The sequence below is a fragment of the Bufo gargarizans genome, chromosome 6 (genome assembly GCF_014858855.1).
Source record: "Bufo gargarizans isolate SCDJY-AF-19 chromosome 6, ASM1485885v1, whole genome shotgun sequence".
NCBI lineage: Eukaryota > Metazoa > Chordata > Amphibia > Anura > Bufonidae > Bufo > Bufo gargarizans.
This window is the reverse complement of record NC_058085.1, coordinates 306,485,830-306,500,561: the sequence shown is the minus strand read 5'-3', so window position 1 is coordinate 306,500,561 and position 14,732 is coordinate 306,485,830. Positions and strand designations below refer to the sequence as shown.

At 45.6% G+C, this 14,732-nt stretch overlaps 1 protein-coding gene across 1 annotated transcript in view; it reads left to right on the top strand.

Annotated features, from left to right (window-relative positions):
• Nucleotides 1-14,732, top strand: part of LOC122942161 (putative neutral ceramidase C) — a 64,533-nt gene that overhangs the window by 39,334 nt on the left and 10,467 nt on the right. The window contains exons 15-16 of the mRNA XM_044299663.1: nucleotides 882-977; nucleotides 4,746-4,841. Coding sequence (XP_044155598.1) covers nucleotides 882-977; nucleotides 4,746-4,841 — 192 coding nt within the window. The remainder of the gene's footprint in view (nucleotides 1-881; nucleotides 978-4,745; nucleotides 4,842-14,732) is intronic.

Sequence of the window (14,732 nt, the reverse complement as noted above, 5' to 3'; positions counted from 1 at the left end):
ATATATGCGCAACAGCATATGGGGTTTTGAGCATCTTTCTGGCATTTTATTTTGTTATTTTGTCTGTACATGCATGCCTGGAGGTGTGGCAACTCCAGGTTTGAATGTGCCTTGATTTTGATTTAATGGTAACATTCAGGTGCACCTGTGAGGCAGGCGTCACATGATCCGGTGATAGGTGGGGCTCACAGCCTCATCCCTCCTCTCATTGTATGTGTGATTTCACGCTTGAGGCAACTGGAAGTTGTTGGCTGTGTGTCGGAGTCTATGCCCCTATCCGTAATTGCTCATATGGCATAGATAGGTTAGCGTTAGGTCCCATGCCACTTTGAGAGAACTTGACAGGGTGCGCGGGCTCCGGTATGTTCTTGATATAAGAATATATTGGCGAAAGTCTCATTTTATTATCAGTGTGAGGGTTTAGCCATATATTGTCAATTGCATTTTCCATTGAAGTGCACCACTTTTTCTTTGTAAATGCCAGCCCACTACTACCAACAATTCCTCCTCTGCTAAAATAAATGGTATAAACATCAAAATACATAACATGACAATACATTACAAACATTTACAGATATCCCTTGGTCTGGGTTACTGCACTTTTTCTTATAGTGTGCAAGTACGGCCACCACTTCTGGATTACTGGGTGGTCGTAACCATAAAATTAGCAGTGTATAATGTGATGGAAAAATAAATCTAGCCAGCAAAGGAAGAAATATGGACAATCACAATACATTAGTAAGTGCCTTATATTAACTTTGTGTACATGATAAATGCCATTTGCTGAATAGGGACAAGGTGGTTGGGTTATTTTGGGACTGAGGTCACTGTGCTCATATTTCTGTCTTTTAAATTAAGTTCAAACATATATTTTTTTGTAGGAATTGGATCCATTAGATACCAAAAACATTGATGTGGTTATTGCTGGGCTTAGTAATGTATATACACATTACATTACAACGTTTGAAGAATATCAGGTAAACAAATCCATTCATTTGGAGAGACAATCACTTGTAGATGACTCATGTATGTTGTACTCGCTGACCCGATATTGCAATGTACTTTCCATTGGATGATCCAGTGACTTGTTTCTTCTGCTTTTAGATATGTATACATTTTTTTAATCATAATGCTCCCCTTTAACGTGATGAAATACTCAACGTTTCTGGTGTCGGAAATAGATCAGGCATCAGGGGCTTAATAAATATGCTGTTCAGCCTGCATAAATCTGTATTCCGTTTCCTCCCGCTAGAGGCAATCACAGGTGTGTACACAGATTTCATAAGGTCATAGCAAAATTTAGTATGGCCCCCTCCACCGCACCCAGCTTGCAGAATGAAAAGCACAATGCCTCCGATTTCTGATGATTTTTTTTTTTTTTTTTTTATTAAGATGGACAAAATTTAAATAAGAAAAGTAGCAAAGTCATCATTGTTCTTGCCCACATTATCTAACTTCAATGTCCATAGAGTGGAACAGGTGCTTCATAAATATAATTCTCAATCTGACCACCATATTTCTCAATGTATTCAAACCAGACAACTGGCATAAATACATTGATAAATCTCCTGCTTCTCATATATTACAAACCACTAGACTAGAGGGAGCTCAGTGCTCAGAATTTATACAGTTACAATTGACCTAAAAGGAAGCTGTAATTATCTGTTTGCAGTGATCTCCCTCCCCTGGTGGTGATTACATGAAAATGCAGTGTTTTGAAATTGGAAAAAGGAGTTCAGCACTGACCCTGGGCCCCATAGCAGCAATGAGGTCTGCCTCCATTGATGGAAGTCCATTGGGTGATCAAATCCACTTTATAATCCATCACTCTGTGCCTTATAAACATATGATTTCCTGTAGACATTAAAGCGGTTTTCTGTACACTGTGTAGTAGTACATTGTATCGGTCCATACACTGTTTACTTCCTGGAACTGCAGGTAACAGCTAATTGTGGGAATGCAGGATGTTGGACTCTGACCGCTCTGATATTGATATGGATAGGTCATCAGTATCCTAGTCCTGGAAAACCCCTTTAAGGATATCACAGTTTTACATGCCTCATGCAGGTTCAGGTTGGTGCATCGTCTTACTTAAAGAGAACTTACAACCAAAGTACATAATATGCATTTTACATTATCAGTATATATTATTGCCTGAGAAGCCTGATAAAGTCCTGACTTTATTTTCTGAGTGATTGTGTTCACATATCTCATGTGCCATTTTTGAAATTATTTGTAAGAAAGCTATCTTAATTTCCGTCGTTACAAAGATGAGCGAAGGTGGACTGACACACTACAGTTGAGCAGCTCACCCCCAAAATGAACGTTGTATGGGGCTCCATAGTAGATAGATGGTCACTGCATCTCTGCTAATAAAGTTGCATTGGCAGAAAAGGCTTCAGTTTTCGCGGCAGTATCAGAATTGGACCTCCACTGATTGGCAGAGGGCTGCCTTTTCTGATGAGTCACATTTTCTGTTTCATTGAACGGATGGACGTTGACATGTCTAGCGAGAAACATCAGAGAATAAACAGCCTGAAACCATTTGCTGGAAGAACACAAGCTGGTTGGGGCAGCGTTATGTTCACGGGAATGTTTTTGTGGCATTCTTTGGGCCCACTCATCCATGTGAAAGGCACTGTCAAATGGTTTGGGTATGAATCCATTCTTGCAGGTCATGTACACCTATACATGCTGATTGTCTTCCCTCAGGCAGATGGGATCTACCAGCAAGACAATGCGACATGTCACATGGCTAGATTTGTCCACCATCGGTTGGAAGAGCATGACTAAGACTTCCAAGTACTACCCTGGCCACTAATTCCCCAGACTTCAAACTAATGCATCCGTGGGACCACCTCGATCATCGTGTTAGCTATATGGATCCTCCCCATGCAACTTCCATCAGTTGTGGGATGTACTGCAGTCAGCATGGCTCTAAATACCTGTGACCACCTACCAGGACCTTATTTAGTGACTCCCAACCCGTCTAGCTGCTGTCCGTGCTGCACGGTTACTGCTGTGGTTGCTCTGGATATTAGCTAGTGGTCATAATTATGTGACTTGACTGTGTATTTTATATATTTAACTTTCAATAGCTTTGTACAGCTGAAATTAAAATGAAAAACAGTCAAAAGTATTAAAAATTGTTTTCCATGAATATTGAATTTAAGAAATACCCCTTTCTGACAAAAGTACCACCTTAAGACAGATGCTAGCTTTTTATTGTACAGGGAATCACATTGTGGCAGACACCTTTGACAGACCTGTTCACCAAATTTGGGACCAGGAGAACCTTCCACCTAATTTTACAAATTGGGAACCCTTATTATAATTCTATTATACTTCTTGGAGGGAAAGACTCACTGGTGGCTGACTGACTTTAATGTAAAGTTGGTAGTTCAAGGTAGTGTCACAAATTTTATTTTAACCTCCAAAAAGGTACCCCACCCAAAAATGTGCAGGTCTCTCATAGAAGTATTATTTTGAGCTATAGGTTATTTAGCATTATGATTTCTTTTTCTTGCTTATGTATCAACCACTGCATTCTGCAGCACTTTACAGACATTGTTCCATTGGGCCTCATGACCTAGGTTCCATATCAGTATGTCTTTGGGAGAAAACCCACACAGGGAAAACATACAAGCTCCATATAGATGTTGTCCTTAGATTCGAACCCAGGCCCCAAGCACTACAGGGCAACATTGTGAACCACGTTGCTAACTTAGTAAACTAAATATACCTAAGGCTACATTCACATGACCGTATGTGTTTTGCGGTTCGCAAATTGCAGATCAGCAAAAAAAAACAAAAAAAAAAACAACGGATGGCGTCCGTATGGCATCTGTTTTTTTTTGTGGAACCATTCTAACAATGCCTATCCTTGTCCGCAAAACAAACAAGAATAGGAAATGTTCTATCTTTTTGAGGGGCTACAGAACAGAGATACGGATGTGGATAGCACACAGTGTGCTGTCCGCATTTTTTGTGGACCCATTGAAATTAATGGGTCCTTATCCAATCTGCAAAAAAAAACGGAACAGACATGCACATGCGTATGCCCTCCGAGACGAGCCATATCTCCCGGAGTGGCATACATCGTGCGCACGGGAGCACACAGCATGATTGATTACTATGATGCTGTGTGCTCCGGCCCGCCCGCTGGGCTATTGTCCTGCACTTATAATATCATATCAGTGCAGAACAATAGTCCGGCGGGCGGCCCGATGCGCACAGCATCATAGTAACCTATGATGCTGTGTATTCTCAGAGGGCATACGGCTGTGTGCATGAGCCCTAAGGTTGGAGAAAAATGTGAAGTGCACAGGAGTCTATCTGTATGTTTGCGGACTGAATACGGGCATGGTGTGCATGAGGCCTGAAGCATCCGTTTTTTTTACCAGAACAGAGCCACTCTTGTCCGTTTGTTATATTTGGTATTGCAGCTCATCTCTATTCACTTGAATAGGGTGAGCGACAATAAGAGATGCAACCTGTGGACAAATGTGGTGTTAATTCTGGAAAAAAGGAAGAACCTTTTTGAAATCCTGTAAAACACTATAATTTCTCCTTTTTCATGCGTGTGTAATTTTTTGCTGTAATGTAACGCCTGCTGAGCAAACTTTGATCCAAAGAACCATAAATGCAGAGACATTTTTTTTCTTTGTGAAGACTTTATCGGTAATTGGCGGTCTGTGGAATGCTAATGGCTGATAGAGCCACTCATTTTGTTTTTCTGATTACAGGCTCAAAGATACGAGGCGGCATCTACTATCTATGGGCCACACACACTTTCTGCTTACCTGCAGCTGTTCAGAGGTCTGGCCAAAGCAATTGCAGAGGTGATTAAAGCTTGGTCTTCTGCTGCCGTGTTTGTTTATTCAGTTGCTTTTATGAATTTTATTCACCAGTTTTGTGTCAGTGAAAATAGTGATTCACATTTTTCCCCCATACAGAAATGACCCCATTATGGGCCATCAACATTGTAGTTCCCTATGAACATAATGAGGCATAAGAAAATGACCTATTCAGAATTCAGGGCTGCACAACAGCAGTTTTTACCACTTCTGCCTTCTCATTTTGAATTTTCCGTTTTTACCTTTTTGTTTTTTTACTCCCTGCCTTCCTGGAGCCATGACTTTTTTTTTCCGTTCATACAGCCGTTTGAGGGACATTTTTTTTTTTCTTGGGGACAAGTTGTAATTTCTAATGGCACCATTTGATAATGCATGCAATGTAGTGGAAAATAAGGTGGAATTGTTAAAAAAAGAAACACCACCGTTTTATGGGTTTCATTTCTATGGCGTTCAGGGATGTGCTGGTGGTAAGCAATAGAACTGAATGAGGAAGGAACGATTATTCTTCCCCATTCACCTTTCATTGGCCTGTGTAATAGGCCGACGCAAACACATGCCAATTGGCATTTACTTTTTTGTTAAAAGGGGTTTCCATTACTTAGATATTGACTACCTATCCTCAGGACAGGTCATCGATATCAAATCCGTGGACCTCAAGGAATCAGCTGTTTTGAGCAGTTGTCAGCACCAAAAACTATACAGTGTACAGTAGTTTCATTTGAATGTGAGCAGAGCTGCAGTACCCTGGCACGGCCACTAGACTGTAGACGGAAACGTGTGCTTCCATCTCCGCCCACTGTACAGTCTCTGGTGCTGCCTGAAAGAGCTGATTGGTGGGGTTGCAGGGTATCGGACCTCCACCACTCCACCAATCTGAAGTTGATGACCTATTCTGAGGATAGCTCATCAATATATAAGTACTGGAAACCTATAAACATATTTTTAAGAACTTTTGTATATTTTTTTTTAATTTTAAAGAAATCCTGAAATCTTGCAGTACTCACTCTCACAATGTACAGTGTTTTAATTGCTTTCATACTTTCTATGTGAATTTTCATGACACAAAGATTCAATGTACATCAAATATAGTATATTATGCCTGCTCATGCACCCAGGGGCAAATCTGGCATTTCTGGGGTTCCAAGAAAAGTTATGTCTGGGGGGCCCTTGGTGCACCACTGCGCCCAGCAGCCCACTAAGCCTAACTTTCAGCTTAGCAGTGCAGCCTGGACACCTAAAGGGCCCCTTCCCCGTGCACCCCTGTACAGCCATACTGACTACTCCTATATCTGGGGCTTGGTTGCCTGGTTGTGTACCCTCTTGCACAAAATATAAGTGTTGTCTTGATTAGGGATGAGCGAACTCGAACTGTATAGTTCGGGTTCGTACCGAATTTTGGGGTGTCCGTGACACGGACCCGAACCCGGACATTTTCGTAAAAGTCCGGGTTCGGGTTCGGTGTTCGTCGCTTTCTTCGCGCTTTTGTGACGCTTTCTTGGCGCTTTTTGAAAGGCTGCAAAGCAGCCAATCAACAAGCGTCATACTACTTGCCCCAAGAGGCCATCACAGCCATGCCTACTATTGGCATGGCTGTGATTGGCCAGAGCACCATGTGACCCAGCCTCTATTTAAGCTGGAGTCACATAGCGCCGCCCGTCACTCTGCTCTGATTAGCGTAGGGAGAGGTTGCGGCTGCGACAGTAGGGCGAGATTAGGCAGATTAACTCCTCCAAAGGACTTGATTAACTGATCGATCTGCAGCTGTGGATCATTGAGCTGCTGATCCTCAATTGCTCACTGTTTTTAGGCTGCACAGACCGTTTGTCAGTCACATTTTTCTGGGGTGATCGGCGGCCATTTTGTGTCTTGTGGTGCGCCAGCACAAGCTGCGACCAAGTGCATTTAACCCTCAATGGTGTGGTTGTTTTTTGGCTAAAGCCTACATCAGGGTGAAGCTGTCACACCAAGTGCATTTAACCAGCAATAGTCTGTTCATTTTTTGGCCATATACAAAATCAGGGGCAAGCTGCGCCTGTCACCAAGTGCATTTAACCCTCAATGGTGTGGTTGTTTTTTGGCTAAAGCCTACATCAGGGTGAAGCTGTCACACCAAGTGCATTTAACCAGCAATAGTCTGTTCATTTTTTGGCCATATACTAAATCAGGGGCAAGCTGCGCCTGTCACCAAGTGCATTTAACCCTCAATGGTGTGGTTGTTTTTTGGCTAAAGCCTACATCAGGGTGAAGCTGTCACACCAAGTGCATTTAACCAGCAATAGTCTGTTTATTTTTTGGCCATATCCCAGTCTAATTCTGTCACTAAATCCATACCGGTCACCCAGCGCCTAAATACTAGGCCTCAAATTTATATCCAGCTAAATCTGTCCCTAGTGCTGTAGCTGGGCGAGTTATTTAGTGTCCGTTCAAGCACATTTCTTGTTCTGGGTTGAAATACAATTCCCAATTTAGCAATTTCATAATTTAGTGGTTTCTGCTATATCAGAGCTATTTGAAATCTATCCCTAAAAGGGTATATAATATTCAAGGTGCACATTGGGTCATTCAGAATAACTTCACACACACCCGCTACTGTGTATTTCCAAGTCTAATTCTGTCACTAAACCCATACCTGTCACGCAGCGCCTAAATACTAGGCCTCAAATTTATATCCAGCTAAATCTGTCCCTAGTGCTGTAGCTGGGCGAGTTATTTAGTGTCCGTTCAAGCACATTTCTTGTTCTGGGTTGAAATACAATTCCCAATTTAGCAATTTCATAATTTAGTGGTTTCTGCTATATCAGAGCTATTTGAAATCTATCCCTAAAAGGGTATATAATATTCAAGGTGCACATTGGGTCATTCAGAATAACTTCACACACACCCGCTACTGTGTATTTCCAAGTCTAATTCTGGCACTAAACCCATACCTGTCACCCAGCGCCTAAATACTAGGCCTCAAATTTATATCCCGCTAAATCTGTCCTTAGTGCTGTAGCTGGGCGAGTTATTTAGTGTCCGTTCAAGCACATTTCTTGTTCTGGGTTGAAATACAATTCCCAATTTAGCAATTTCATAATTTAGTGGTTTCTGCTATATCAGAGCTATTTGAAATCTATCCCTAAAAGGGTATATAATATTCAAGGTGCACATAGGGTCATTCAGAATAACTTCACACACACGCTTCTGTGCATTTCCAAGTCTAATTCTGTCACTAAATCCATACCGGTCACCCAGCGCCTAAATACTAGGCCTCAAATTTATATCCAGCTAAATCTGTCCCTAGTGCTGTAGCTGGGCGAGTTATTTAGTGTCCGTTCAAGCACATTTCTTGTTCTGGGTTGAAATACAATTCCCAATTTAGCAATTTCATAATTTAGTGGTTTCTGCTATATCAGAGCTATTTGAAATCTATCCCTAAAAGGGTATATAATATTCAAGGTGCACATTGGGTCATTCAGAATAACTTCACACACACCCGCTACTGTGTATTTCCAAGTCTAATTCTGGCACTAAACCCATACCTGTCACCCAGCGCCTAAATACTAGGCCTCAAATTTATATCCCGCTAAATCTGTCCTTAGTGCTGTAGCTGGGCGAGTTATTTAGTGTCCGTTCAAGCACATTTCTTGTTCTGGGTTGAAATACAATTCCCAATTTAGCAATTTCATAATTTAGTGGTTTCTGCTATATCAGAGCTATTTGAAATCTATCCCTAAAAGGGTATATAATATTCAAGGTGCACATTGGGTCATTCAGAATAACTTCACACACACCCGCTACTGTGTATTTCCAAGTCTAATTCTGGCACTAAACCCATACCTGTCACCCAGCGCCTAAATACTAGGCCTCAAATTTATATCCCGCTAAATCTGTCCTTAGTGCTGTAGCTGGGCGAGTTATTTAGTGTCCGTTCAAGCACATTTCTTGTTCTGGGTTGAAATACAATTCCCAATTTAGCAATTTCATAATTTAGTGGTTTCTGCTATATCAGAGCTATTTGAAATCTATCCCTAAAAGGGTATATAATATTCAAGGTGCACATTGGGTCATTCAGAATAACTTCACACACACCCGCTACTGTGTATTTCCAAGTCTAATTCTGGCACTAAACCCATACCTGTCACCCAGCGCCTAAATACTAGGCCTCAAATTTATATCCCGCTAAATCTGTCCTTAGTGCTGTAGCTGGGCGAGTTATTTAGTGTCCGTTCAAGCACATTTCTTGTTCTGGGTTGAAATACAATTCCCAATTTAGCAATTTCATAATTTAGTGGTTTCTGCTATATCAGAGCTATTTGAAATCTATCCCTAAAAGGGTATATAATATTCAAGGTGCACATAGGGTCATTCAGAATAACTTCACACACCCGCTACTGTGCATTTCCAAATCTAATTCTGTCACTAAACCCATACCTGTCACCCAGCGCCTAAATACTAGGCCTCAAATTTATATCCCGCTAAATCTCTCGTTACCGCTGTCCTGTTGTGGCTGGGAAAGTTATTTAGTGTCCGTCAAAGCACATTTTTTGTTCTGGGTTGAAATACAATTCCCAATTTAGCAATTTCATAATTTAGTCGTTTCTGCTATATCAGAGCTATTTGAAATCTATCCCTAAAAGGGTAGATCATATTGAAGGTGCACATAGGGTCATTCAGAATAACTTCACACACACGCTTCTGTGCATTTCCAAGTCTAATTCTGTCACTAAATCCATACCGGTCACCCAGCGCCTAAATACTAGGCCTCAAATTTATATCCCGCTGAATTTGAATACAATACATTGGGCCAAATAATATATTTGTTGTTGTGGTGAACCATAACAATGAGAAAAACATCTAGTAAGGGACGCGGACGTGGACATGGTCGTGGTGGTGTTAGTGGACCCTCTGGTGCTGGGAGAGGACGTGGCCGTTCTGCCACATCCACACGTCCTAGTGTACCAACTACCTCAGGTCCCAGTAGCCGCCAGAATTTACAGCGATATATGGTGGGGCCCAATGCCGTTCTAAGGATGGTAAGGCCTGAGCAGGTACAGGCATTAGTCAATTGGGTGGCCGACAGTGGATCCAGCACGTTCACATTATCTCCCACCCAGTCTTCTGCAGAAAGCGCACAGATGGCGCCTGAAAACCAACCCCATCAGTCTGTCACATCACCCCCATGCATACCAGGGAAACTGTCTCAGCCTCAAGTTATGCAGCAGTCTCTTATGCTGTTTCAAGACTCCGCTGGCAGGGTTTCCCAAGGGCATCCACCTAGCCCTTCCCCAGCGGTGAAAGACATAGAATGCACTGACGCACAACCACTTATGTTTCCTGATGATGAGGACATGGGAATACCACCTCAGCATGTCTCTGATGATGACGAAACACAGGTGCCAACTGCTGCGTCTTTCTGCAGTGTGCAGACTGAACAGGAGGTCAGGGATCAAGACTGGGTGGAAGACGATGCAGGGGACGATGAGGTCCTAGACCCCACATGGAATGAAGGTCGTGCCACTGACTTTCACAGTTCGGAGGAAGAGGCAGTGGTGAGACCGAGCCAACAGCGTAGCAAAAGAGGGAGCAGTGGGCAAAAGCAGAACACCCGCCGCCAAGAGACTCCGCCTGCTACTGACCGCCGCCATCTGGGACCGAGCACCCCAAAGGCAGCTTCAAGGAGTTCCCTGGCATGGCACTTCTTCAAACAATGTGCTGACGACAAGACCCGAGTGGTTTGCACGCTGTGCCATCAGAGCCTGAAGCGAGGCATTAACGTTCTGAACCTGAGCACAACCTGCATGACCAGGCACCTGCATGCAAAGCATGAACTGCAGTGGAGTAAACACCTTAAAACCAAGGAAGTCACTCAGGCTCCCCCTGCTACCTCTTCTGCTGCTGCCGCCTCGGCCTATTCTGCTGCTGCCGCCTCGGCCTCTTCCTCCGCCTCTGGAGGAACGTTGGCACCTGCCGCCCAGCAAACAGGGGATGTACCACCAACACCACCACCACCACCTCCGTCACCAAGCGTCTCAACCATGTCACACGCCAGCGTTCAGCTCTCCATCTCACAAACATTTGATAGAAAGCGTAAATTCCCACCTAGCCACCCTCGATCCCTGGCCCTGAATGCCAGCATTTCTAAACTACTGGCCTATGAAATGCTGTCATTTAGGCTGGTGGACACAGACAGCTTCAAACAGCTCATGTCGCTTGCTGTCCCACAGTATGTTGTTCCCAGCCGGCACTACTTCTCCAAGAGAGCCGTGCCTTCCCTGCACAACCAAGTATCCGATAAAATCAAGTGTGCACTGCGCAACGCCATCTGTGGCAAGGTCCACCTAACCACAGATACGTGGACCAGTAAGCACGGCCAGGGACGCTATATCTCCCTAACTGCACACTGGGTAAATGTAGTGGCAGCTGGGCCCCAGGCGGAGAGCTGTTTGGCGCACGTCCTTCCGCCGCCAAGGATCGCAGGGCAACATTCTTTGCCTCCTGTTGCCACCTCCTCCTTCTCGGCTTCCTCCTCCTCTTCTTCCACCTGCTCATCCAGTCAGCCACACACCTTCACCACCAACTTCAGCACAGCCCGGGGTAAACGTCAGCAGGCCATTCTGAAACTCATATGTTTGGGGGACAGGCCCCACACCGCACAGGAGTTGTGGCGGGGTATAGAACAACAGACCGACGAGTGGTTGCTGCCGGTGAGCCTCAAGCCCGGCCTGGTGGTGTGTGATAATGGGCGAAATCTCGTTGCAGCTCTGGGACTAGCCAATTTGACGCACATCCCTTGCTTGGCGCATGTGCTGAATTTGGTGGTGCAGAAGTTCATTCACAACTACCCCGACATGTCAGAGCTGCTGCATAAAGTGCGGGCCGTCTGTTCGCGCTTCCGGCGTTCACATCCTGCTGCTGCTCGCCTGTCTGCGCTACAGCGTAACTTCGGCCTTCCCGCTCACCGCCTCATATGCGACGTGCCCACCAGGTGGAACTCCACCTTGCACATGCTGGACAGACTGTGCGAGCAGCAGCAGGCCATAGTGGAGTTTCAGCTGCAGCACGCACGGGTCAGTCGCACTACAGAACAGCACCACTTCACCACCAATGACTGGGCCTCCATGCGAGACCTGTGTGCCCTGTTGCGCTGTTTCGAGTACTCCACCAACATGGCCAGTGGCGATGACACCGTTATCAGCGTTACAATACCACTTCTATGTCTCCTTGAGAAAACACTTAGGGCGATGATGGAAGAGGAGGTGGCCCAGGAGGAGGAGGAGGAGGAGGAGGAAGAGGGGTCATTTTTAGCACTTTCAGGCCAGTCTCTTCGAAGTGACTCAGAGGGAGGTTTTTGGCAACAGCAGAGGCCAGGTACAAATGTGGCCAGCCAGGGCCCACTACTGGAGGACGAGGAGGACGAGGATGAGGAGGAGGTGGAGGAGGATGAGGATGAAGCATGGTCACAGCGGGGTGGCACCCAACGCAGCTCGGGTCCATCACTGGTGCGTGGCTGGGGGGAAAGGCAGGACGATGACGATACGCCTCCCACAGAGGACAGCTTGTCCTTATCCCTGGGCAGCCTGGCACACATGAGCGACTACATGCTGCAGTGCCTGCGCAACGACAGCAGAGTTGCCCACATTTTAACCTGTGCGGACTACTGGGTTGCCACCCTGCTGGATCCACGCTACAAAGACAATGTGCCCACCTTACTTCCTGCACTGGAGCGTGATAGGAAGATGCGCGAGTACAAGCGCACGTTGGTAGACGCGCTACTGAGAGCATTCCCAAATGTCACAGGGGAACAAGTGGAAGCCCAAGGCCAAGGCAGAGGAGGAGCAAGAGGTCGCCAAGGCAGCTGTGTCACGGCCAGCTCCTCTGAGGGCAGGGTTAGCATGGCAGAGATGTGGAAAACTTTTGTCAACACGCCACAGCTAACTGCACCACCACCTGATACGCAACGTGTTAGCAGGAGGCAACATTACACTAACATGGTGGAACAGTACGTGTGCACACCCCTCCACGTACTGACTGATGGTTCGGCCCCATTCAACTTCTGGGTCTCTAAATTGTCCACGTGGCCAGAGCTAGCCTTTTATGCCTTGGAGGTGCTGGCCTGCCCGGCAGCCAGCGTTTTGTCTGAACGTGTATTCAGCACGGCAGGGGGCGTCATTACAGACAAACGCAGCCGCCTGTCTACAGCCAATGTGGACAAGCTGACGTTCATAAAAATGAACCAGGCATGGATCCCACAGGACCTGTCCGTCCCTTGTCCAGATTAGACATTAACTACCTCCCCATAACCATATATTATTGGACTCCAGGGCACTTCCTCATTCAATCCTATTTTTATTTTCATTTTACCATTATATTGCGATGCTACCCAAAGTTGAATGAACCTCTCCTCTGCCTGTGTGCTAGGCCTAAATATATGCCAATGGACTGTTGCAGTGGTGGCTGACATGAAGCCTGATTCTCTGCTATGACATGCAGACTAATTCTCTGCTGACATGAAGCCAGATTGTCTGTTACGGGACCTCTCTCCTCTGCCTGGGTGCTGGGCCTAAATTTATGACAATGGACTGTTGCAGTGGTGGCTGACGTGAAGCCTCATTCTCTGCTATGACATGCAGACTGATTCTCTGCTGACATGAAGCCAGATTGTCTGTTACGGGACCTCTCTCCTCTGCCTGTGTGCTAGGCCTAAATATATGCCAATGGACTGTTGCAGTGGTGGCTGACGTGAAGCCTGATTCTCTGCTATGACATGCAGACTGATTCTCTGCTGACATGAAGCCAGATCCTCTGTTACGGGACCTCTCTCCTCTGCCTGTGTGTGTGCTGGGCCTAAATATATGCCAATGGACTGTTGCAGTGGTGGCTGACGTGAAGCCTCATTCTCTGCTATGACATGCAGACTAATTCTCTGCTGACATGAAGACAGATTCTCTGTTACGGGACCTCCCTCCTCTGCCTGGGTGCTGGGCCTAAATATATGCCAATGGACTGTTGCAGTGGTGGCTGACGTGAAGCCTCATTCTCTGCTATGACATGCAGACTGATTCTCTGCTGACATGAAGCCAGATCGTCTGTTACGGGACCTCTCTGCTCTGCCTGTGTGCTAGGCCTAAATATATGCCAATGGACTGTTGCAGTGGTGGGTGACGTGAAGCCTCATTCTCTGCTATGACATGCAGACTGATTCTCTGCTGTCATGAAGCCAGATTGTCTGTTACGGGACCTCTCTGCTCTGCCTGTGTGCTAGGCCTAAATATATGCCAATGGACTGTTGCAGTGGTGGGTGACGTGAAGCCTCATTCTCTGCTATGACATGCAGACTAATTCTCTGCTGACATGAAGACAGATTCTCTGTTACGGGACCTCCCTCCTCTGCCTGGGTGCTGGGCCTAAATATATGCCAATGGACTGTTGCAGTGGTGGGTGACGTGAAGCCTCATTCTCTGCTATGACATGCAGACTAATTCTCTGCTGACATGAAGCCAGATTGTCTGTTACGGGACCTCTCTCCTCTGCCTGTGTGTGTGCTGGGCCTAAATATATGCCAATGGACTGTTGCAGTGGTGGCTGACGTGAAGCCTCATTCTCTGCTATGACATGCAGACTAATTCTCTGCTGACATGAAGACAGATTCTCTGTTACGGGACCTCTCTCCTCTGCCTGTGTGTGTGCTGGGCCTAAATATATGCCAATGGACTGTTGCAGTGGTGGCTGACGTGAAGCCTCATTCTCTGCTATGACATGCAGACTAATTCTCTGCTGACATGAAGACAGATTCTCTGTTACGGGACCTCCCTCCTCTGCCTGGGTGCTGGGCCTAAATATATGCCAATGGACTGTTGCAGTGGTGGGTGACGTGAAGCCTGATTCTCTGCTATG